This window comes from Nicotiana sylvestris, chromosome 8, assembly GCF_000393655.2.
Source record: "Nicotiana sylvestris chromosome 8, ASM39365v2, whole genome shotgun sequence".
NCBI classification, from domain to species: domain Eukaryota; kingdom Viridiplantae; phylum Streptophyta; class Magnoliopsida; order Solanales; family Solanaceae; genus Nicotiana; species Nicotiana sylvestris.
Window position 1 is genome coordinate 56,600,331 of NC_091064.1, and position 26,838 is coordinate 56,627,168.

General features: G+C 37.5%; 1 protein-coding gene and 1 non-coding gene across 2 annotated transcripts; one reads left to right on the forward strand and one right to left on the reverse strand.

Annotated features, from left to right (window-relative positions):
• Nucleotides 1-20,673: 20,673 nt before the first annotated feature.
• Nucleotides 20,674-22,693, forward strand: LOC138875062 (uncharacterized). The gene is made up of 3 exons (XM_070153871.1): nucleotides 20,674-21,296; nucleotides 21,396-22,188; nucleotides 22,493-22,693. The coding sequence occupies exons 1-3, from the start codon at nucleotides 20,674-20,676 to the stop codon at nucleotides 22,691-22,693; spliced, it is 1,617 nt and encodes a 538-aa protein (XP_070009972.1).
• LOC138876652 (small nucleolar RNA R71) lies at nucleotides 21,253-21,359 on the reverse strand. The gene has a single exon (XR_011401994.1). It is a non-coding gene; the product is annotated as a small nucleolar RNA R71 (small nucleolar RNA).
• Nucleotides 22,694-26,838: the final 4,145 nt, after the last annotated feature.

Here is a 26,838-nt window from a genome sequence, read left to right on the forward strand (position 1 = left end):
CTTTCCAGCTTGTGAACAAAGGATGTGTGCTAGGCACATCTTAGCTAATTGGTCAAAGAAATGGAGAGGACTCCAAAGGAGGAACTTATTCTGGAAGTGTGCCAGAAGCACTTATGAAGCTGAATTTAAAAAAAAAACTGAAAACACTGTCAATAATTGGTAAGAACATAGTGGATGATCTACTATACTATGACAAAGAGTTTTGGTGCAAGGTGTATTTTAACTATGAAATCAAGTGTGATGCAGTGGATAATAACATGTCAGAGAGTTTTAATGCTTGGATCTTGGCAGCAAGGCACAAGACTATTATTAGCATTCTTGAAGAGATTAGAATCAAGATGATGACAAGAATAGGCAAGTTAAGGGCATTTGCAAACACATGGAGCAACAACATCTCTCCAATGGCCTTAAAGATATTGGAGGATAATATTGAAAAATCAATGACATGTACCATTGAGTTTAATGGACAAACAGGATATGAAGTAATTGTCGCGCCCCCTTTTTTCCCTTTTTTGAGGGGAAGTCTGGGTTGATTAGCCTATAGGATAAATCTGTGCAATGCCCAGTAATCCTCCTCAACTAGAGGGGCTACACGTGACATTAGCGCGCAGGTCATCATATCCTTTTACTACCCATTACCCTCTCCTTAATAGTTATATAAGCGAATATGATTAACGACCTCTAAGCATACTGTTACCCGTCCCTTCCTTGTGTCCCCGAAAGAGTTTAGGACCTCTAGACTTGGGCAGTTCTAGAAAATCCTAAGATGTTAAAAAGGGAAAAGTCTAGGTGACAACAAATAACACATAAGACTGTCAATTAAGAAAGCAAGTAAAAGGCTCATGTTTACCTCCACAGATACATAGGCAAATAAATAGCACGTCTCAAATAGCTGATTTTGAAGAAGTTTAGAAAGCCTAGGAACATGATATCTAGATGAATGTTACAGATACAGGATATACATGGTTTGTTTTAAGGGAGGTGGTAGAATCCTAACCAGTTTACCTAGTGGTTTTATAGCCTGTTAAGTCTGGACAATTTCACACATAAGCAGAACTGGTTTCATAGTTATTTAACAGCCTAAGGCTTGCCTAGGTGTGTATATGCAGTCACAATCTGGAGGACTACTTAAACAGTTTGAAGTTCTTTCATCCTCTAGGCATGCTGATCTAAGTGATGAATATTATAGCAGGTGATTTTATACTGATTCATACCAGAACATGATACATATATGTGAGGACTATTTTAACCTATTTATTTTAGCGACATATCTCAAGGAAAATGCACATGCAGTCCTAAAACAGGATCTCTAATGCACATAAGGAAGGTTATTTTTTATTAAACAGTACTAGTAACTTAATGGCAGGATTTCTAAGTGATAGCGACTTATATAAAATCAGAAGTGAGACGATGAACTATAACATGTGATATGCAGAAGCAATAAATGTGATTGCCCTAATTCAAGGTATCTAATGCACATATTTTGCATGGTTTAATGCGAGTAAGCATAACAACCCTAAAGCATGATATCTAATGCATCATACAAACGTAGAACATGATTTTTACAGCAACTCAACATAATGTAACACCTAAAGCATGGTTTCTACCCAATTTACCCCACAGAACCACATAGCAACCCTCCCCTTTCATTAGTTACTCCAATATATGTTTATAAATAATTATTATAGACCATGATTGAATATATTATGCAGATGAAATGTAAAATGATACTATAGGGAGCCTGAAGCAGGCCCAGAGTAAACCTGGGGGCACCAGGCCTTCAATGTAGTCTCAATTGCTCAGAAATCTCATAGCCAACAAGCGTCCAAGACTTTTCTCAAACAAGGACTAGTTATGTGCAATGTGGAAGAGCCAACCCTGATATGCCAGAGTTCAGAGAGATCTCAAGGATCCCTAAGCAGTACACATACCAGAGGGGAAGAACTTAATGACCTAAGAGTAAGACTCCTCATGAAAAGCTTCATTCGGATCTTTCATCCTTTTCGACCCCGACGAGTTTGTCACAATAAGTCCTTAGATGAACCCTGTGATCACCTGTACCGTGAAACATCTTGAACTTGGGAGGTTTGTAGCCCTCCGACAGTTTTACATCTGGTTGTATGCACAAGTCTTCATAATTCAAACCTTCTATCCCTTTGCCTCCTTCGATACCCAGAACTCGACTTGTCAATTTCTTGAGTTCCTCAGCCATGTTCTTGATGGGAAGGTCCTTTTAGTAGATTCTGGTGTGTAGGAGATTGGTTGAATAGAGTGAGGTATGGTTTCCACATATATAGGGTTATTTTGGTGAATGCTAGGAATTTGGGTGTAGTGGTGGTCGTTGGTTGAGTTTTGAGGATCGGGAAGGGGTTGTGGTGTGTTCTGGGGAGCATGATAAGTAGCAGTTTGCGGGTATTGGATTTTTTGATGATGGTGTTGTAGTTGATGTCGGGGACATTCAGGGTGAGGGATAGATTTGCCAAGTTGTGGACCTGCTCAAGTTCTCCCTGTAGCTCTAGTATCTTTTGTTCTAATCTTAAAACTAAATCATTTGGTGCCGGAGTACTCCGTCCGTCTGAAGTTTCTACATTTTCCGCATTTTCCTTTCGAATACCACTTAAGTCATCCATTTTAGCTTTCCCTTTCCTCTTTGTATTGCTTGCAGGAGGAGGAGGTAGAGGGCTTCTAGATCTGGTGTGATACGCTGATGATGCCAGTATGTGCGAACCAACCTTAGGGGATGGGAATAAAGAAATAAAGAAAACAACAAGTAAACAAGTCAGTAAGGGTTTTGAAACATTTGCAGTATTTAAACACATATTGCGGGAATGTAAATTCGTGTCCTAATTTGGGAGACTCCTTGTGCCCGAGGTAGGACTAGTGACAAATAAATTTGGAGAAATTCAGTGCTAATAATTGCTTCATTTCATTAATGTAAAAATAAACGACCCAAAACGACACTAAATAAGAATTCCCTAAGACTCTTTTCATATAATTTTGGTCACTTGAGGGAAGATCCCTCCACCAATCTAACAAAAGTGGAGGTATGATGCCGATCATATCCCTCTGGGGACTTCGTGCCTCATTTTCTGCAAAACAAAAGATAGTTAGGCCCTTTCCCCTCCAGGTTCGTCTATTTATACAGTAGTGATTAGCATATTGGTACTTATTTCTCCAAATTAATGCATACAATCGTGATTACGTCCATTGGGATTGTGCAAAACCCGATGGACTTTTGGACGAGGCTTGTCTTAAAGGGTTATTATGCGGAAAACATATTAACCCGGCTAAGTTTGACCATGATGCATGTACAATTAATCAGAGTAAGGCTGCTATAGAGGTCTAGACTGGGACTCTCAAGAGGACAACTTGAGGGGGAAAGGCACGGAACCGTCGAACGCACCGCTGCTTGACTAGTTTTACCGCAAATACGCCTTTTCGAATTTAAAGGGTGATATATAGGAAGAGCGCAAACACTCATCAAGCGCTGCTATGGGATTGATTACACACGAGTGGAATATGATGTTTGGCATGATTTATGCAACAATAAATAGCATGTTGTCAAGTATTTGCCCGTAAAAAAATGATAAATGCAGTATTTAAATAATTGAAAGACAGTTACAAAAAAAAACAAAGAGACAAGTCAGTTTCAAGAATAAAAGAAATCATAAATAAGCAGTTAAATTCAAATAAGGGGGAGGATGCACGGGATAAAGCATGCTTAAGACTAATTCACAAAAATAAGTTCGTTATGGTAAGATCCTAAAATATCCCCAGTAGAGTCGCCATGCTGCCGCTCCCCCTTTTTTCCCTTTTTGAGGGGAAGTCTGGGGTTGATTAGCCTACGGGATCAATCTGTGCAATGCCCGGTAATTCTCCTCAACTAGAGGAGCTACACATGACATTAGCGTGTAGGTCATCATATCCTTTTACTACCCATTACCCTCCCCTTAATGGTTATATAAGCGAATTTTATTAACAAAATCAAGGCGTGTTGTTACCCGTCCCTTCCTTGTGGCCCCGGAGGAGTTTAGGACCTCTAGACTTAGACAGTTCTAGACAATCCTTAGGTGTTAAAAAGGGAAAAGTCTAGGTGACAACAAATAACACATAGGACTGTCAATTAAGGAAGCTAGTAAAAGGCTCATATTTACCTGCACAGATACGTAGGCAAATAAACAACGCGTCTCAAACAGCTGATTTTGAAGAAGTTCAGAAAGCCTAGGAACATGCATGGTTTGTTTTAAGGGAGGTGGTAGAATCCTAACTAGTTTTACAGATACATGATATGCATGGTTTGTTTTAAGGGAGGTGGCAGAATCCTAACCAGTTTACCTACTGGTTTTATAGCCTGTTAAGTCTGAACAATTTCACACATAAGCAGAACTGGTTTCATAGTTATTTAACGGCCTAAGGCTTGCTTAGGTGTTTATATGCAGTCATAATCTGGAGGACTACTTAAACAGTTTGAAGTTCTTTCATCCTATAGGCATGCTGATCTAAGTGATGAATATTATAGCATGTGATTTTATACTGATTCATACCAGAACATGATACATATGTGTGAGGACTGTTTTAACCTATTTATTTTAGCGACATGTCTCAAGGCAAATGCACATGCAGTCCTAAAACAGGATCTCTAATGCACATGAGGAAGGTTATATTTTATTAAACAGTACTAGTAACTTAATGGCAGAATTTCTAAGTGATAGCGACTTATATAGAATCAGAAGTGAGACTATGAACTATAACATGTGATATGCAGAAGCAATAAATGTGATTGCCCTAATTCAATGTATCTAATGCACATATTTTGCATGGTTTAATGCAAGTAAGCATAACAACCCTAAAGCATGATATCTAATGCATCATACAAATGTAGAATATGATTTTTACAACAACTCAACATAATGTAACACCTAAAGCATGGTTTCTACCCAATTTACCCCACAAAATCACATAGCAACCCTCCCCTTTCATTAGTTACCCCAATATCTATTTACAAATAATTATTACAGACTATGATTGAATAAATTACTCAGATGAAATTTAAAATGATACTATAGGGAGCCTGAAGCAGGCTCAAAGTAAACCTGGGGGTACTAGGCCTTCAATGTAGTCTCAATTACTCAAAAATCTCATAGCTAACAAGCGTCCAGGTGTGTCAGAGTTCCCTAAGGACCTCAAGGATCCCAGGCAGTGGCCACACCAAGACTTTTCTCAAACATGGACTGGTTATGTGCAGTGTGGAAGAGCCAGCCCTTATATGACAGAGTTCAGAGAGATCTCAAGGATCCCTCAGTAGTACACATACCAGAGAGGCAGAATTCAATGACCTAAGAGTAAGTGAGAGTGTTTGACATAGTTTGAAAGACTTAATGAAAATAGTGTGTAGATAACTTTTTTAGGAGTGAAAAAGATTTTCTAGAATAGACCAGTTTTATGAAAATGTTAGGAATGAAAACCAGTTTTAGAAGAATACTGATAACATTTTGAAATCAGTTCAAAAGAGAGCAAATTAAGTAGACAGTCAATCAATCATAGAAGGTTCAGATCTATAGGCACTTTAGCAAGCATGTTCGCACACAGGGGTGAAAAGGGATGGGAATACATGGAAATCTCATTGAGTACATGAATAGGGTGTAGGGAGGCATGTAGACAATAATATGCATAGAACACTTAGGAGCTTCATAGCCTTAACAAATTAACCAGGATAGCAGACAACTAAAACATGGAGCAAAGATGTAGAGGACAGAATCAGACACACAAGTAAGATTAACCATATGCATTAAGTAACCAACATGATCACATAGTTAAGGGATTAAGCATAAATCAAACAGGCTGTTCAAGCATCAGATAAACATGTGAAGTGTAGACATACTAGTTGTACATTAAACAGGGCAGAATTTAGGCATGTTAAACAAAGAAGTAAATAAGAGGATAGGTTAAATTCATAGTCAATGAACTAATGCAAGAATGAAACACATAGAGTTTGGGTTTCAAATTTAACTAGACATACCAGTTGAGGAAACAAGAGTGCAGAATGTAAAGCAAGTATAATATCACTATCTAGCCTTGGCTTTCAGCCGGCTAGACCCACAATAACACAAGCAACAAAGAAGGAGAAGAGTTTGAGTGTATGTGTGTGTTGTGAACTGATGTCCTTCCCAGTAGAATGAGAATGCATATATATATATATATATATATATATATATATATATATATATATATATATATATATATATATATATATATATATATGAGTCGAATAGTATAGGTAAGTAAGGCAAGGCAAATTGACATTGCAAAAATAAGGCAAGAAAATAATCAAACAATCAATCAAGCTTGATTGGGGGTAGAAAATTAGGGAATCATACCATAACTAACTCTAATTGAGTTTCCAATAAGGCAAGAAGCAGGTTTAATAGTAAATTAGGGTTAGAAACCTTAAATCAAGTAATTAGTTTCGCAAATAAGGCAACACGGATAATCAGAAACCAATCAAATCATACAGAAGAATCCGGGAAAAACCCTTTAAAATAGGGAGAGCCAATTAACGGTACAAATTGAGGCTCAAATAAGGTGAGGGAATCAGTCATAGCATATAAACTTTTGAATCAGAGTAATACTCTAATTAAGGAACATCGTACTAATAAAGTCACGAAATAGGCAAATCACAAAAAATACTGATTTGAATGGGAAAATATGACCCAAATCTCTAACAAAATAATCCAAGATAATTAATTGACAGAAATAATCACATAACGGAAGGAAAGTTGAAGAAATCGGTGCCCTAAACAAAAGTACCTTGGGTTTAAGCACATACACGGAAATTGGCCCAACTAGTAAAGGAATAGTTAGGTTTAACACTTGAAAATTAAGAAAAAAAATTATTTGAAAAGAACTTAAGACGAACCCTAGCTATGAGAAGTCACTGAAATTGAATAATGATAAGAAAAAATAGAAAGGACTTCGAACATGCAGAGATTTGATTAACAAAATCAGAGAAATCAAATCTAAAGTATCATAGTTCTAAAAAATCGATTAATAGTAAAGCAATAAGAGAAACTTAAAGAAAAATCACGGAAACTTGAAAACATTTCAAGTATGCATAGATTCAAATAGTAGATAACAAAGAAGCCAAAATATAAAGTAATATAGTGCTAAAAATCGGTTAATCAGTAGGGAAAACAGAAGAACATTAAAGAAAAATTGGTGACAAACTCGGAACCTTTCCAGATCTATGAAGATCTGGAAGGATCCGTGTTTAAAAATTAGGGTTTTGAAGAAAGAATGAGAGGGAAAAGGGAATCCAGTCTCAAACAAAGATTTGGACCATAAAGACATTGAGATAGCAACACTCACAACCATAGACAGGTTCTTAGAGAGCCTTGAGTAGATCTGGTTAGATCTTTTCGAGATTTTCCCAGGGAATCATAAGAACGAGCAACCAGGAAACATAGAAGGTCACTAGGAGCCTCAAATGGCCATGGAAATCCATGGATCGAAAGGAATCACAGAGGTTAGGGCTGGTTTTGGGTGGTGGCGGCTAGGGTTAGGATTAGGTCTCAGAGAGATGGAGAAGAAGAGGAATTTAGGGGTAGCGGATGTAATAAAATGACTAGGTTAGGAGGGTCGTTAAAGGTAAGAAATGATGAGGGTCTTTGATCTCAAAGATCAACGGCCAGGATTGAAAGGGGCCTGGGTCAGGTTATATTTAATTGGGGTTGGGTTAACGGGTTGTTTGGTTTGAGATCTGAGAATTGGGCTAGGGATTTGGGTTTTTGGGCCATTAATTTAGTCCGAAATTTTGGCTTATTTTGGGCCAGCTCTTGAAACACTTAAAAATAATTAAAAAATAAATTATTAAAACATCTAATAAATGGTAAAAAATAATATTTATGTCGTAAAACTATTTTAAAATAATAACTTGATATTATAAAAATATAAAAATTATACTTTAACATAAATAATATAATAAACGCAATTACTTGTAGAATATAAACCATTATTTGAAAATTAGTTAAATAGCTTAATAATGCCAATGCAATTATAAAAAGTAGGATAAAAATAATTGAAACATTTATTGTGGATGAAAATAATAATTTTGGGTAATTATGTCATCTTAAAGTAATTTAAAGGATAATTACTAGATATTTATATAATTTAAATATAAGAAAAATTAATTTGAAACTCTAAAAAATTATGAAAAAATTATAGAAAATTCTTGTGTAGCTTTGTAGACTAAATGATGATGCAAATATGCTAATTTTGAAGTATATATGTATTAAAAATATGAAGGCAAAATTGGGTATCAACAACTGCCCCTCTTTACCCGAGAAGGATGAAAGAGTTTTCGGGTAAAGAAATGATGACCAATTTTGACTGAATGGGATATTTTGAAAGATAGAGGCCGAACGCTGGTCTTTGAGTTGCCTACATATCCCTGGTTTTACAGGAATCAGGCCGCGTGTAGTTCTGGATCCATCGGTGAATGAAGCTGATGGAGTTGTTATGGGAATAGTGGCCATTTTGAACAAAGGTTCTTTTTCGAAGCATAATGTCGGACGGAGTTATGGTCATGAGTCTGGAGTGTAACAAATGTATTATAGGGAAGATAGTTGGATATCACGGAGTAAGGTAGGTAATTTATGGGAATCGGTTATGAGGGCAAAGTGGAAATGGTATGAGCGGAAACTGGAGCGAAGACTGCTCCTGTTTGAAGAACGATTACCTCCTGGATTTCCTGCAAAACTTAAAACACAATGCATGCGAGTATATGGATGATGCAAATTTCCTTTGGACCATGAGAGATTTTCTTTGGATAGTGCAGATGACGTCCTTAGACTATGATGTCTTGGGCCATGAATTGTTCGGATAAGAGATTCGCAGGCCATGAAATGATGTTCTTGGGCCATAAAAATGGTGCCTCGGAACCATGTCGCCTTTGACTAATGATATGTAAATTTGAGAGATCCTCAGACCATGGCATGATGTCTTCCAGCTATGAGGATGATGCCTTTAGACTATGGCGCCTTTGGACAGGTTAGCAATATTTCAGCCCATAAGATGCAACAGTATGATACTAAAGTCAACAAGAGGGTAGAGGAGCAAATAGATAGTGCCGTAATAGATCAAAATTTATGCAAGGAGGGACAATGCTTAGTCCCATGAGAAGGCAATGCTTAGCCTTATGCAATATTGGAGACAGAGCTTAGTCTCATGCAAGATGCAGGACATGGCTTAGTCCCATGCAGATGAAAGTCAGGGCTTAGCCTTATGCAAATATGGAGGCAGAGCTTAGCCTCATGCGATAGGGGAGACAGAGCTTAGTCTCATGCAGGATGCGGGACAGGGCTTAGTCCCATGCAAATGAAAGGCCTCTAGCTTATGCAAATATGGATTCAGGGCTTAGCCTTATGCAAGGTTCGGGACAGGGCTTAGTCCCATGCAAATGGAAGGCAGTGCTTAGCCTTATGCAAATATGGAGGCAGGGCTTAGTCTCATGCAATGTTCGGGATGTTACATCCCATATTTTCATACGTGAGAGTACGTCGTAAGCCAATTGATGTAAGCTCGGAAATGAGATCAATTTTTGAAGTACATAACGTAAGTTCATCATGTTATCTTGGAGGTTACAAATCTTTAAGATCATGAATAACAAGTACCAAAAGGGTTGGAAAGCTTAGACGCTAAACGAATTGAAGAAAATAAGTTTCGTCGAAAGTCGACAAATTTTGAATGTTATAACATATACTTTTGGGGTGAGACTAGGGTGATTAACATGATGAAAAGGTTAAGTTATGAGTTATTTTAGTCGTATGATAGTCGTGTGTTTTGTTTTTAAGTCAAGCGAGTTGTGGAACAAAAGGTTGGCAAAGGTTATCACAAGTTGCATTCATAATGTGCTAAAATTTAGGTCAAATGTAGCTGCTATTTTCTCCCAATATACTTGGAATCGAGGGATGATCTACCTATCATATTGAATATCTATGAGTCTAGTTTCCAACACACTAAACCGTTTGTCAATACGATCTCAGAGTATAGCAATATTCATATTTTTGCGAGCCCGTGCAGATTGGTAGGTGATAAGTAGGTGCATCACCTACTTGCCAAAATGAGAGGACTCAATTAAAAGCCGCAAAGTCGGCCAAGAGGGGACTTTTAAGGGATTATCAACTCATTTACTTCACCCATCTTTCAGACCTTGAAAACCAAATTTAACCCCTGCAACTCCTCCATACAAATCCCACACAAACCTTAGGGTATTTCAGGTTATACTACGTGATTTTAGTGCTGAAAAGTCCGGACAGCTTGCTAGTTTCTCTTTCTCCTTCTTGTAGCCGCATTGAGGAACTGATTTTTGATGAAGAAGGACCAGTTTTCGTGATTTATATTCAGTACAAGGTAAGGTTATGCTTCTCCTTCCATTATCTATGCGTTTGCGAGTTGTAACTCGATCGTAAAGAATAGATCTAGCGAGTTTCGAAACAGTGGTATGTTGTTTGTTCTTGTGTCATGGTTGGCTGGTTGTGAACTTATTTTTAAGTTGAATTCGTGGTTTTTTATTGGATAAGAGGTATAATTATGTACTTTTGGTTGTGTTTCTCAATTTGAAAGAAAAGACAAGTCGAAACGTGTTTAAGTAAATTGAAAAATTAATTTTGAGTTGCTGAACTTGTGGGACTGTTTTATGGGCTGTTTCGTGTTGCTATTGGATTGTCTCTTTTGATACTATTTTATAGAGTTGAGAGGAGGAAGGGTGTTTGAAACACCACATAATGGCAGGTTTGTTTGCTAGTCGTTCGTCGTAACATTTTCAGATTGTTTGGCACTATTATGGTTGTCGTGTTGTGTATGAAGTGAAAGGGGTATGTTGGTCTATTTGCTGATTGCTTTGACTTGTGTGAAGTCATATATATAGGGGAGGTCCGTTTCATCGTAAAATAGGTTGTGATAGATACATAATAGTTACGACGCTTAAACGCTAATGATAGTGTCATTTATCTTATTGTAGACTAAGGAGTCATGACATTTTTATAGCTTGAGGTTGGGCAGTACATATACAAGGTATGCGAGGATATCCCTTTCCTTCTTTTGCATGAATTCGATTGTACATAATGCAATGAACGAGCTTCAAAAGGTACTCTACTCTTAGAAGCTAGCAGTACTTACATTGTTTCCCTTCTTATGGAACAATTGATGTTGAGGTTGCTTCTCTTATTCTTATGTTATCAATGTTGTTGGTACTTCCTGATTCTTATAAGATTCTTGATGAAGAGTCATTCCTAATAACGTGTACGGAGAATATCAACCTTAAGTCACTCCGAAAGGTTCAGAATATGATTCCAATGAATCCTACATGCATTATTTATATGTATCTATTTTACTCTACCGAGTCGCGCTATAGTCGGTCGGGTATGACACCTATTGTGCAACCACTGATCAGTTGGGTTTATCGAGCTCCACGTGGCCGGGTACGATTCTACCGAGCCTTATGATGGCTGGGTACGTTTTTACCGAGTCCTCTTCGAGGTCGGGTACGATATGAGGATGATGATGCCCACAGAGGCGTATTCTTTTTAAAAGTTTATGTATATATATGTATTATACATTTCATGTCAGTAGCCCCCAGAGGCGCTCAGATGTACATGTTGTATCTCCTCTATCTCTTTTTACATTACTTTTTTTATTTATGTTTTCCTGCCTTACATACTCGGTACTTTATTTGTACTGATGTCCCTTTTACAAGGGACGCTGATTTCATGCCGCAGGTCCCGATTGATAGGTTTAGAGTCCTCCAAATAGGCTATCAGCTCAGCGGAAGGTGTTAGTGCACTCCACTTGCTCCGGAGTTGCCTATTTGGTCAGTATGCTTTGGATATTTATTGATTGGTATGATGGGGACCTGTCCCGACCTTTATGATATTATGTACTCTTTGAGGCTTGTAGACAGATGTCAGGTGTATGGATACTTGTATGGCCTTGTCGACTTATGTTTTGAGTTTACAAATGGTCATGTCGGCCTTATAGGCCTGTATGTCACATGTATAAATTTGTATATCATGTTTGGTCGTCTTATGTTGAGTATTCCCTTATATTTCATTCTTGTTATCTCACAACGGGTTTTCTGGCTCATTTACCCATGATAGTATGATAAGAAAGATATGTTACGTTGGTACTCGGTTGAATAAGGCACCGAGTGGCCGTCGCGGCCCCTTTAGTTTGGGTCGTGACAAAAGTGGTATCAGAGTAGTTTTGTCCTAGGGAGTCTACAAGCCGTTTCTAGTAGAGTCTTATTTGTGGGTGTGTCGTGAACCATACTTATAAGTAGGAGGCTGCAGGGCATTTAGGACTATCACTCTTTCTTCTTACTCTAGATCGTGTGGTAGAGCTCAGTTGTAAGAACTCAATTTCCTAAACTCTATCTTATTCATAATACGACGATGACTACATACAGAAAGACAGGTGGTAAGAGATATAGTTGTGGAAGAGTTGAGTTAGAAGAACTCAATTTTTGCATCATGCTTATGATGGATAAATATGAAGTATTCAACAGACCATATGTATACTAAGATGTGTAAGATTCTTGATAAGGATCCCTAAGGCAAGAATGCCTATCCACTTTTACGATAAAAAAGTAAAAAGGGAATCAAAATGTAGACATAAGTTCTAGCAAGTAACAGAAGCAAGGTGAAAAAGGGTACGAGGTACACAGTTAATGAAGATTATCGGTATTTTCAACTCAGGCAGAGAGATATAAGCATTTTGAGTTACCTTCAATATAACAAAGGTATGTACAATTGATCACACCCATTCCAGTTATGACTTATGGGGGTTAACAGAAGTAGTATAAGAGGAGGATAGGATATCAGGATTGGGCTGGGGTTAGAGTAATCGAAAATGATGGGTGAATTGTTACGTCAGTTGATATTTCCGAAGAATATTGCAAATGTGCTAATACATCTCCTTTGAGATACCCAGATGTTGCACTCTAAAATAGTACAGCTAGATATGAGCACTACAAAGATAGGCACTGAATGCCTTAAATGGATAAATATTACCTTAGTGTGACTCTAGTCCCTAGTAGAGCGAGGACATTGAGCAACTCGAAGAGCCGACAGATGAAGCAAGGAGAGCTAAAAGCGAAAGAATGTTGTGCTGAAGTTTTCACAAGAAAGGGACAGGCAGGAATATTAGCAGAGTAATGAGAAGAAAGATAAGGAAGAATTATGAGTAAGATGTGATATATGGATGACAACGGTAGAGTGTTCCAGAATCTATACTCAAATGAAGAAAAAGACGAAAGTTGATGGGCCTTAAGACAATAAAAGAGTATAGACCATAAAGTCATATCCTCATTTCGAGAAATAAGTTCGTGACTCCAACACGATTACCGGAAGGAAAAGTTAGACCCTAGTAATAGAAATCAGTATGTACTGATGAACAAGATAAACTAAGAATGTATTAGGGACTAAGTAATAGTCGGCATCATGAGAATTTTAGAGATTGAGTCCCGGCGATAATAGAATGGATGATAGAAGAATACCCTTTAAAGGTCATTCAGGAAGATGCTTCCCTAAAGCAAGCAATGGGAGCAAAGTTAAGCTTAAGGGACTATGTGTGCCAATTACACTAAGTTTCACCCTTGTGAGTAAGGAATTTTGTTATAAGGTACAGAAGGATTACCGGAAGGCAAGTAAGGTTCATAGATGATATGAAAGAACGCCAAAGATGAAGAGGTAAAACATATATAGGTAGATCGTCGTAACTCTAAATCTTAGTATTCCCCTAAAGGGAGGAATATAGAGTGATATGGCATTAAGTCAAAATTAAGTGGTTCTAGTAACTATGGAATAATAAAGGGAGAATGCGATAAAAATGAGAAAGGGATAAGATTGCACTTATTCAAATCCTACAGATATGCTACAATTCTAGAACATTATGCAAACATGACGTCAAAGAAAGGAAGTAAGGATTCCTTCCCGGGATGTTATTGATAAATAAAAAGCCAGCGTGAGAGGTAAGTTAAGATAAAGAAAATAACCCAAAAAAGATTATGCGGAGTATTGATATGAGAATGGGCCAACGCGTAGTTAGTAGTTGATTCAGGAAGAGCCTAGTTATGGCTAGTCAAGAGGGTACAAACAAATCATCATATCGTGCAAGATAAACATAGTAAAACCCAATATAGTGAATTCAACCTCACAGTAATGTCATTGTAATACTTGAGATGTATTCAAATAGGAATTGGGTAGTTAAAGGTACCGTATGAGTATTACAGAAATAAAAGAGAGTGACACTGGGAAAACAATCAAAATATTAGGTCAGAAGCAACCCTACAAGCACAAGGGCGTGGAGGTAAGTAACTAAGGATAGTTATAGGTGAGTACGGACATCAAAACTTTTATTGGGTATACGATGTAATAAGCTCGTAGCTTTACAAGAGTTAGAGGGTCTTCCCTAAGTACTACAATGAAGAACTAGCCGAGGAAATAAGGAAGAAGGCTTCAACCTAAGCATAGTGACCTAAAGAGGAAATGGTCTTGTAACAACAGTCTCACAACAACATTGTATGCACCCCATAAGAAAGTGGCACCTATCGTGGCTAATGAACGTGAAGAAGAAAAAAAACAAAACAAAAGGAATTATTTGATCAAGAGTTAGTTACATTATGAACACACTTAAGACTTTGAGTTTTATACATGCAGCATATACCTTGGCAATCATACAACCGTAGAAGATTTCAGCATAAGTTAAAAGAAGGAATTGAGCCTAGTCATAGATAAAGGATTGAATTGTTAAAAAAATTGCATCATGGATATACCATAGCACCGATGATAGGCTAAAAGTAATAACTAATACCATGAGCCACAGATTGGGAGATAGCTTAAGCCTACATAAAGGCTGATCAGAAGTAGGAGGAAACTAAAGAGTTATATCAACGAAGTAAATCAGGAATCTGATTATTGGACCCAGAAAATTATAGACCTCGTGATTGAGAACATTGCAGGATTACTCTTAGATATCAGAGGTACAAGAGAGATAGTACAATAGCCATATTCTATAATGGCTCAATGATAAAGCAATTATAAGAAGTATCATCCTCATAAGAAATTAGTATGAAGATCCCACCGGATTGTGTATGCACCAGAGGTGTAAGTATTATAATAGACTTTCAAGTCATGGATGTGAATTATACCTATATGGAAAGGAGGTCATGAAAGAGATAAAAGATGTGATGCGAGATTTTAAGGTAAGTAAGTAAAAGTGAACAATGTACAAGATACTCAAATATAGAAGGTTATGAATAGTCCATACTACGGACAAGGGGCTAGAAGTGCAGGGATTCAGTATCCAAGAATGATAGCAGTGTCGCCAGTGGCATACCTTCCAGCCTAAGGTTTCTAAGAACCGGAAGGTCTAATTAGAGAGTGAAAGAAGAGTTAGAGATGATGTGATGTCTCGATGTTCCAGAAAAGCCTAAGGAAATCAGTTGCAAGCTAAAGTATGATAAAACGACAAGGTTTTAGAAAGACAGGAGTAAGGATAATAAAAGGGCAAGTGAGAAGGTGACGAAAATGGATAGTCCTCGGGATTAAGCTCGTGAAAACAAGGGAGCTGATGGTTCCTCTATTTTATAGAAAACTCAATATAGTATGAATGAACTCAAAGGAGTCTAAGACTAGTAGCATTTAGAAGAGATGGAATGTTGCCCTGGTAATAGAATAAGTGTTTGATTGCGATAGATAGAGGATGACATTTGGGCCTTCGATTGAGTAATGACTTGAAGAGGATTTCATGAATTGTAAGGGACTAAAATACCCATATAAGGTGAGTCATATTGAGATGCTATAAAGTACAGTTATGGAAGTATAGTATCACCCCTAGGCGGATCAATCTAATTACTCCAGATGCCCCAATGAGACACGAGACCTAGCAACGATGTTACATAAGAGATCAAGTGATCAGTGGTAAATTGTGGATTAACATTAAGGTGAATCAATAATAGATGGATAAAAATCAACAGTATGAGATGAGATTAGACCATCAGTCTTAAGGATAAGCAACAAGAGTAACTTGGAGTTGGTTGCAGACCTCAGTAACGATAAATCAAAGTAAGAGTTATAGTATAGTATGACCTATGTAGATGTCGTAAAGTCATACGAATGGATACCCGGGTCTATAAAATAAGATATAGAAATATTCGCGAGTTCTACAAAGTATCAAGCAAATAACTTTAGTACACCTATAGATGCCTAGAGGGACATCTTGTCATAGTTTTGTATATGTTCACAAAGTGAGGCCTAAAGATTGGCTAAAAGCTGGAGGAAAAAGGAGAGAAGAGTCGCATAGGCACACATACAAGTACACGATTGTACATGATGCATTACAAAAGGTAACCACAGTTACGAGATTGGAAGAATTCCGACCACAGGTCGTGGTATGAGAAAGAGGCCTAAAGGGGGAAATACCCTGTCCTTTGGATTTATTTATAGAACTGTTTCCTAGATGTCAAGGACAATATTAAAGTATTCATAAGAGCTACAGGTTACGAGACTGATAAATGCATTAGTCAACATTCGAGGGCGAATGTTCCAAAGGGGGAAATGATGTTACATCACATGTTTTCGTACGTGAGAGTACGTCATAATCCAATTGATGTAAGCTCGGAAATAAGATCATTTTCGAAAGTACATAACGTAACTTCATCATGTATCTTGGAGGTTACAAATCTTTAAGATCATGAATAACAAGTACCAAAAGGGTTGGAAAGCTTAGACGCTAAATGAATTGAAGAAAATAAGTTTCGTCGAAGGTCGACAAGTTTTGAATGTTATAACATATACTTTTGGGGTAAGACTAGGGTGATTAACATGATGAGGAGGTTAAGTTATGAGTTATTTTAGTTGTATGATAGTCGTGTGTTATGTTTTTAAGTCAAGCGAGTTGTGGAATAAAAAGTTGGCAAAGGACATCACAAGTTGCATTCATAATGTACTGAAATTTAGGTCAAATGTAGCTGCTATTTTCTCCCAATGTACTTGGAATCAAGGGATGATCTACATATCACATTGAAGATATATGAGTCTAGTTTGCAACACACTAAACTGTTTGTCAATACAATATTGGAGTAAAGAGATCACATATTCGCGAGACTGCGTAGATTGGTATGTGACAAGTAGGTGTATCACCTACTTGCCAAAATGAGAGGACTCAATTAAAAGCCCCAAAGTCGGACAAGAGGAGAATTTTAAGGGATTATCAACTCATTTACTTCACCCATATTTAAGACCTTGAAAACCAAATTTAACCCCTGCAACTCCTCCATAAAAATCCCACACAAACCCTAGGGTATTTCGGGTTATATGACGTGATTCTAGTGCTGAAAAGTCCGGACAGTTTGCTAGTTTCTCTTTCTCCTTCTTGTAGCCGCATTGAGGAACTGATTTTTGATGAAGAAGGACCAGGTTTCGTGATTTATACTTAGTACAAGGTAAGTTTATGATTCTCCTTCCATTATCTATGTGTTTGCGAGTTGTAACTCGATCGTAAAGAATAGACCTATGGAGTTTCGAAAGAGTAGTATGTTGTTCATTCTTGTGGACTTATTTTTAAGTTGAATTCGTGGCTGTTTTATTGGATAAAAGGTATAATTATGTACTTTTGGTTGTGTTTCTCAATTTGAAAGAAAAGACAAGTTGAAACGTGTTTAAGTAAACTGAAAAATTAATTTAGAGTTGCATAACTTGTGGGACTGTTTTGTGGGTTGTTTCATGTTGCTATTGGATTGTCTCTTTTGATACTTGTTTTATGGAGTTTAGAGGAGGAAGGGTGTGGTGAAACACAACATAATGGCAGGGTTGTTTGCTGGTCGTTCATCGTAACGTTTTCGGATTGTTTGGTACTATTATGGTTGTCGTGTTGTGTATGAAGTGAAAGGGATATGTTGGGTTGTTTGGTGATTGTTTTGACTTATATAAAGTCATATATATAGGGGAGGTGTTGTCCGTTTCATCGTAAAATAGGTTGTGGTAGATACATAATAGTTACAACGCTTAAACGATAACGATAGTGTCATTTCTCTTATTGTAGACTAAGGAGTCATGACATTTGCATAGCTTGAGGTTGGGAAGTACATATACAAGGTATGTGAAGCTATCCATTTCCTTCTTTTGCATGAATTCGATTGTACATAATGCAATGAGCGAGCTTCCAATGGTACTCTATTCTTAGAAGCTAGCAGTACTTACATTGTTTCCCTTCTTTTGGAACAATTGATGTTGAGGTTGCTTCTCTTATTCTTATGTTATCAATGTTGTTGGTATTCCTGATTATTATAATATTCTTGATGAAGTGTTATTCGTAATAACGTGTATGGAGAATATCGACCTTACGTCACTCCGAAAGGTTTAGAATATGATTCCAATGAGTCCTACATGCATTATTTATATGTATCTATTTTACTCTACCGAGCCACGCTATAGTCGGCCGGGTGCGACACCTATTGTGCAACCACTATCAGTTGGGTTTACTGAGCTCCACTTGGCTGGGTACGATTCTACCGAGCCTTATGATAGCCAGGTACATTTTTACCGAGTCCTCTTCGAGGCCGGGTACGGTATGATGATGATGATTCCCACAAAGGCGTATGCTTTTTAAAAGTTTATGTATATATATGTATTATGCATTTCATGTCAGTAACACCCAGAGACACTTAGATGTTACATGTTTGATGACTATAAAATATTCATATATTATATACTTAAAAATAAATTATTTTAAATAATATATATATATATATATATATATATATATATATATGTCAATTATCTGTATTTTCTAATAGTATTTTGCAGGAAATAAAAATATCATGATAAAGCAAATAAAGGAATAAAACGAGAAGCACGAGGCATCATGGCAATAGAAGCACGACGCATCATGGCAAAAGAACCAAGAGGCATTGTGGCACCTTACGAGATTTTATTTCTATAAATAGGATGTTTGTGTTGAAGGGGGGGGGGGAGATAATACGTGCCTGATTAGCAAACTTTTCTCTAGCTATGGTCTTTACTTCTATCTTTATCTATTTCATTTTATCTTGTAGTCTTTGAATTTTCTAAGAGTGTTGATAATATTTTAAGAATTTCTTTCTTTGTGAGATTTAAATACTCCATAATGGAGTAATCTCTTTTGTTGGGATAGTTGATGAAGCTCGATAGCGTTATAATATTAATCTCAATTTTACTACATGCTTGACCTGAACTTTCTAATTATATTTCTATATTGTGCTGGAATATTAGTTTTAATTAATTATTATCACTTCTATGTATTTATTCTCCAAAGTTAGTTGTATGTCAATTTTGTAATTCTCACGAAGCAAAATTAATATACGATAACTATTGGGTAAAATAATAGAGTGAGAGTAATTCTTTTTAAGTTATCATTCCAAGTCTGTAATCTTGCTTACTTCCATTCTAATTCTCACAGAGGAGTTGTAGTTGGCAAGATTATTGATTTTTAGTAAAAATTAATCGCAAGAGGTTTTTGCTATCTTTTAGCACAATTCGGGCAAGAAAATTATTTCAGTTTAATCATCATGAATCATATATCAATTGATTTACATAACCTCGCGGAGTGTTATTAATTGATTATTTCTTAGTGAGCAAAATATAATTGTATTAGCAATAAACAATTATTTCTAAGAGAAATACATGTAGAAGCTAAGATTTTATTATTATCACGCTATCGAGTGAATTCAATAATTCCCAACTCTTTTTAAATATAAATCTTCCGAAAGTTATTTTGTTTCAACTTAAGCAATTTAAATTTTCAACAAACAAAACTTCATCAATCTGATTCTCTCAAATAGTAGTAAGAATATTATAAGTTTGTAGCTAGATTCTCCAATCTCTATGGGACGATATCATAAACTATTCTAGAATTTGACAAAGTACGAGTAGCAAAATCTTATACGCATTGGCCTCGTCAAATTTTTGGCGCCGTTGCCGGGGATTGACACAAGTCTACTTCAGACTAAATATTGTGTTACTAATTTAAACTTACTATTAGTATTATTATCTTTGCTATCAATGTTTACTAAATATTACTACTATTACTTTTACTATTACAAGTACTAACATCTTATACAAGTGTTATTATCATTTATCCTTCTTATCATCATTATAGCATAGCAATCACTATTATTAATACTAGTACTACTTGTAACTATATTCTATATTAGTGTTATATTATTATTTTCCATCGTTAGTTACTGTTACTACTAACTGATTTCGTTTACCATTTTTTTCCATAACATCTATTGGTAATTTGTACTAATATAATTACTACTATCATATACTACTACTACTGCTACTGCTACTGCTACTACTACTGCTACTGCTACTGCTACTGCTACTGCTACTGCTACTGCTACTGCTACTGCTACTGCTACTGCTACTGCTACTGCTACTGCTACTGCTACTGCTACTGCTACTGCTACTGCTACTGCATTATCATACTACTATTTGTATTTGATCGCTTATTATTTTTGTCATCTTTGTTGTCCTTGTTATTCATCACTTTCTTTTAATTATTTTCTTCTAATTACTACTACTACTATCACTTTAGGAGTTAAGTTCAGTTTGTTTTTTTTAGAATTTTGAGTAGTTTATGACCCGCTCTTCTATAAAAGAGTTGGTCAATTACAATCCAGAAATTGAAAGATTTCATCGATTGCATAGGAAAAGACAAGCATTATCTTCCCAAAGCATAGCTCGTGAAGGTATGGAGAATCAGGAAGTAGAAAATATCAACCCACGCGAAGTACCACCACCAGTACAAATAGAGGATCAATTTGATGAAGTAGCGCCAAGGCCAGCAAACAGAATCCTAAGGGATAATGCTAGACCTGACCGCTTCAACTATGAATCTATTGTCAGAAAACCTCCAGTGGCAGCCAACAACTTTGAAATCAGGACTGGCCTGATTCAAACAATTCAACAGTCTTGCATCTTCACTGGAGACACAAGTGAAGATCCACACAGTCATTTAATTGACTTTTTGGAACTTGTTGAAACAACTAAGTATAATGGAGTACCTCCTAAAGCTATCAAGTTAAGGCTATTTCCTTTTTCTTTAAAAGTAGATGCCAAGACTTGGTTGCGAAGTTTGCCACAAGGTTCCATTACTACATGGGATCAAATGACTCAGAAATTTTTAAACAAATATTTTTCCCCTGCTAAAACCACAAAGTTAAGACAAGACATATCTAATTTCTTGCAGACTGACACAGAGTCAGTTTATCAAGCTTGGGAAAGATTAAAAGCAATGTTAAAAAAATGACCACACCACGATATTCCTGAACATATGCAATTGTATATTTTTTATCACAGGCTAAAACCATCTTCTAGAAATGTGATAGATGCAGCTGCAGGAGGTTCAGTAATGGGAAAAACAACAGAGGAATCTTTGCAATTGTTGAATGAAATTTCTGAGAATGCCATGCAATGGCTATCTGAGCGTATAATTATCAAGAAGGCCGCTACAGTAAATCAGGTTGATGCTTTAAATACACTAACACAGCAAATTGTTTCTTTGGCACAAAAGTTTGAAACTTTTAAGGTGAATACACAACAACCAAGCCAATCTGAGGCTTGTGACATGCGTGGAGGAAATCATCAGAACCATGAATGTCAAGCAACCAATCACAATGATGAATATGTCAATGTCATCGGTTACAAGCAGTATCCTTTTGGAAGTTCAATGGCACAGAAACATCTAGGATTTCAATGGAGCAATCCAAATGGTGCAGAGAACTCTCAAAGCTTCCAGAAGCAACAAATACAAGGTCCACCCGGATACCAGAATCCAAACCATGGTCAATCAAACTTTAGACCTTATCAACAAGCAGGGCCCTATCAGCAAAGGCCTCAACAAGCTCATTCAAGTCTTGATGATCTTCTGTATAAGTATATTAAGGTCACTGATGAAAATATGGCAAGACAAAATTCATCCCTCAAAAATCTGGAAATACAGTTGAGCCAATTGGCAGCTCTTGTTTCAGAAAAGATTCAAGGTCCCTCACCAAGCAATATAGAGAAAAACCCAAAAGAGCACCTTAAGGCCATCACATTACGATCAGGTAAGGAGCTTGATAAACCCTATGCAGATCAGTCAGAACAACAGGTAAACAACGGTAAGAATGTTGAAATACCCTCTGAACCATCTTAAAAGAATAAAGTCAAGAAAAAAATATTGAAAAATTGACTCCTTTCCCTGTGAATATTCCCTTTCCACAAAAAATGAAAAGAGAAAAGTTTGACAACCAATTTGCAAACTTTTTGGAGATTTTAAAACAAATTCACAACAATATTCCTTTTACTAATGCTTTGTTACAAATGCCTTCATATGCCAAATTTTTAAAGGAAATTTTGTCAAGTAAAAGAAAATTAGAAGAAGTTTCTGTGGTAATGCTTACGGAAAAATGCAGTGTATACGTCAAAATAAGCTACCACAAAAACTTGGTGATCCAGGCAGTTTTACAATTCCATGCACTTTGGGAGAAGTATATTTTGAAAAAGCACTTTGTGATTCTGGAGCTTCAATAAATTTAATGTCATTTTCTCTCTTTGAAAAGTTAGATCTTGGTGAAATAAAAGACACAAGTGTTTCTCTTCAGTTTGCAGATTAAAGTACTAAGAAACCTAAGGGAATAATTGAAAATGTACTCGTAAGAGTAGATAAGTTTGTTTTCCCTGTAGATTTTATAGTACTTGAAATGAAAGAATGTCCTAATGAACCAATAATTTTAGGTAGACCATTTCTTGCTACAGGAAGAGCAATTATAGATGTTCATCAAGGATAATTAATTTTAAGAGTTGATGAAGAAAGAGTCATATTTGATATGCAAAAGATACTAAGATATTCAGGAGATGAAACATCATCTTCATGTTTTTCAATTGACATGATTAGTTATCTTATAGATGAATTCAAAGATGATCAATTAATTCCAGATTCAATGGAAAGATGCTTGATCAAATCAGGCACCACACAGGATGATGATCCCACCATCAGAAAAGAAGCTGAAATATTGGACAAAGATTCAGAAGAAGAAGAGATGAAATCCGAAGAAGTTCAATCAAAACCTGAACTCAAACTCTCCCTTCTCATTTGAAATATTTTTATCTTGAGCAAGAATTATTTCCAGTAATTATTTCATCTTCTATGATGACCTGGCCAGTCGTCTCATGAGTTACCGCTCTGTTTTTCCCATTTCTACTTCTTTATGCTTCGTTATCCGTATTTTATGTGGTCGAGTTGATTGGTTTGAGTTTGGTGTGCTTTGGTAAGAAATGAGACACTGAGTCTCTTTTAAGAATGCTTAAGTTGGAAAAGTCAACCGGATGTTGACTTATGAGTTAGAGGGCTCGGATGTGATTTCCGGTGGTTTGGTTAGCTTTGGGGGATGATTTTTGACTTAGGAGTGTGATCGGAAGTGGTTTTGGAGGTCCGGTGTAGAAATAGGCTTGAATTGACAAAGTTAGTATTTTGGCGAATTCCAGTTGATAGCTGAGATTTTGATCCGAGGGTCAGAATGGAATTCCGAGAGTTGCAACAGCTTCATTATGTCATTTGGAATGTGTGTACAAAATTTTAGGTCATTCGGACGTGTTTTGGTTGAGTTTTTGATCAAATGCGTGTTTCGGAAGTTTTAGAAGAACTTAGGCTTGAATTCGATGTAATTCGATGGTTTTGGTGTTGTGGTGATTGGAACGAGTTTGGATGATGTTTTAGGAGGTGTTGGTGTTTTTGGTTGAGGTCCCGGGGGCCTCAGGGTGATTTCGGATGGCTAAGCGGGAAGAATTTGGACTTGTGATGTTGCAGATTGCTGCTGTTCTGGTATTTTTGCACCTGCGGTTTGGAAGCCACAGGTGCGGTGTCGCATATGCGGGTTGGACGTCGCAGAAGCAGAAAGGCAAGGAAAAGGCTGGGATCGCAGATGCGGATTAGGGACCGCACCTGCGGAACCGCAGATGTGGCTATAGGACTGCAGATGCGGTCAGGCTGGACTTAAGGAATTCTGCAGAAGCGGAGGTAGGACCGCAGAAGCATTTTTTTTACCGCAGAAGCGGTTATGACTGAGCAGAAGGTATTTAAGTTCTTCTTTGCGAATTTTTGAAGGGTTAGTCATTTTCACTTCGGACTTGGAGAATTGTGGGTGATTTTAAAGAGGGATTTCAAGGAGATTCGATAAGGTAAGAATTTTTGGACCTCAAACACAATCCAATGGTGTTATTACATGAATTAAGACTGAAAAATTAAGAAAAACAAGGACTAAAAATGGAAGTTAGGGCTTGAACTTAAGAGAGCTAAGATTTGGGATTTGAGGGGTCAATTGAACTCCGATCCTTGTGATTTTGATATGTATGAACTCGTGGCGAGATAAGGAATCCGTTGATGTGAAAATTTCTTAGTTTTGAGAAGTGGGCCCAGGGCTCGGGTTTTGCTAATTTCGGGATTTTGATGCTTTTCGATTATTTTTGCTTGGGTTTTGTTCCCTTAGCCTATTGTAATGTATCCGTTGTGGTTTTGGTCAGATTTGATGCGCGAGGAGGTCGATTTGAGAGGCAAGGGCATAGTGAGCTAGAGCTTTAGCCGGTTCGAGTGAGTAATGAATGTAAATGATGTCCTGAGGGTTTGAAACCCCGTATTTGCACATCGTAGTGCTATATTGAGGTGAGACACGCACTTAATGATGAGCGTGGGGTCGTTTATTATTGGGGATTGTGACTTGGTCCGTCCCGAGTGATGCTTTTACCGCGTATTTGATTGAAGCTTATTTGTTATCATCATTATTTGGACTGATTGCCATATTTGGGCTTTGTGCCAACTATTTGGACCCTTCGGGGATTGTTATCACTGTTTCTTCACTATTTGACATATTACTTGATCTCAGTCCTATTGTTTAATACTCCCCCTGTTTCAATTTATGTGAACCTATTTCCTTTTTAGTCCGTGCCAAAAAGAATGACCTCTTTCCCTATTTGGAAACAATTTACCTTTATGCAATGATTTATAGCCACACAAAATATATGTGCTTCATTTTACACCACAAGTTCAAAAGTCTCCTCTCTTTTCTTAAACTCCGTGCCCAGTCAAATGGGTTCACATAAATTAAAACGGAGGGAGTACTGTTTTACAAACTCAACCACTTTTACTCAGATTTGAAACTTAAATAATATTTCTAATGACGTTTGGGTTGAGGACTACTATTTTATTATTGCCCGAGGGGCTTATGTGATTTCTGGACTGAGTATGAGATCGAGCTGCGCGTCGTAGCAGTATTATATCGATATTGAGGCCGAGGTCCTAGTTGATGCCATGAGATGGCTTATTATTGCGCTTGGGCCGTAAGGGGCTCCTTCCGGAGTCTGCACACCCCTAGTGAGCACCGTCGACGATAAATAAATGGATCGGGCTGCACGCCGCAACAGGTACTAGAGAGTACCGTTTTATGTGTTGCATTTCCTTGTCATTTATCTGCTTATCCGTGGTAGTAATTCTATACTTCGATTTCATTGGTTTATCGCTTTCATTCTACTTATCTTAAATTGCCTAATTATAGATTACCATGTGCTTTCCTATGATTTCTTACTCTCAACCATTATTTATGTTTATTACTCACTGGGTTGGAGTATTCACATTAATCCCTGCACCTTGCGTACAGATCCAGGTGCATCTGAGGCTGAGTGAGGATTTATTTCAGTTGAGCAGCACATATCCAGGAGCATCGAGGTAGCTGCATGGCGTCCGCAACCCTGATCTCTCCCTTCTATCCTTATTTTTAATTAGTATTCCCTAGATGGACATGTATTAGGTTGATAAACCTGTATTAGAGGCTCAGACTTGTGACACCTGATCCTTTTGGGCTATGTTGTAGGATTATTATTGAGATTTCGCTTGTTTTAGCTCTTATTTCAGACTTCAAGTATTATGACTTGGTAAATTATATGTGGTAATTAATCACGAACTGTGTGAGAAATGGGTTAAGGTCATTATATGGCCGGGCTTGCCTAGGAGTGCGTTGGGCGCCATCACGACCGGGGTTGGGGTCGTGACAAGTTGGTATTAGAGCCTAGGTTACATAGGTCTCGCAAGTCAGGAGCCGGTTTAGTAGAGTCTCGCGGAATGGTACGGAGACGTCTGTATTTATCCTCGAGAGGCTGCAGAACCTTTAGGAAAAACTTCACATTCTTGAAATTCTTGTCGTGCGACATTATTGATCCGAGAACTAAAACTTCTGTTATTCTATTCTCTCACAGATGGTGAGGACGCAAGCTACCGGACGAGGTGGACGACCACCAGTGCCACCAGCTAAGACCTCCAGAGGTCGTGGGCGTGGTCGTGGCAGAGGCAAAGTAGCGAGGGCAGCACCTACAGATCCACCAACTGCCCTAGCTCTGTATCAGGCTCCAGTTACGGATGCTCCAGCAGCACCAGTTCAGGCACCAGTTGTGCTCATCATGATTCCGGGTCTTCAGGAGGCCTTGGCTCAGATCTTATCAGTTTGCACTAGCCTGGCTTAGGCAGTTTCAGCCACTACTACAGCAGCTACTTCACAGGCCGGGAGAGGTAATCAGACCCCCGCTGCTCGCACACCAGAGCAGGTTGTGCAGGAATTGCAGACACCGGGAGCACCTCCAGCTCAGCCGGTTGCACCAGTTCAGGACTTCATGGTTCCAGCTATGCCATACGATGATCAGCGTCGTCTTGAGAGGTTTGGTAGGCTCCAACCTCTGACGTTTAGTGGTGCTTAGGGCGAGGATGCCCAGGGTT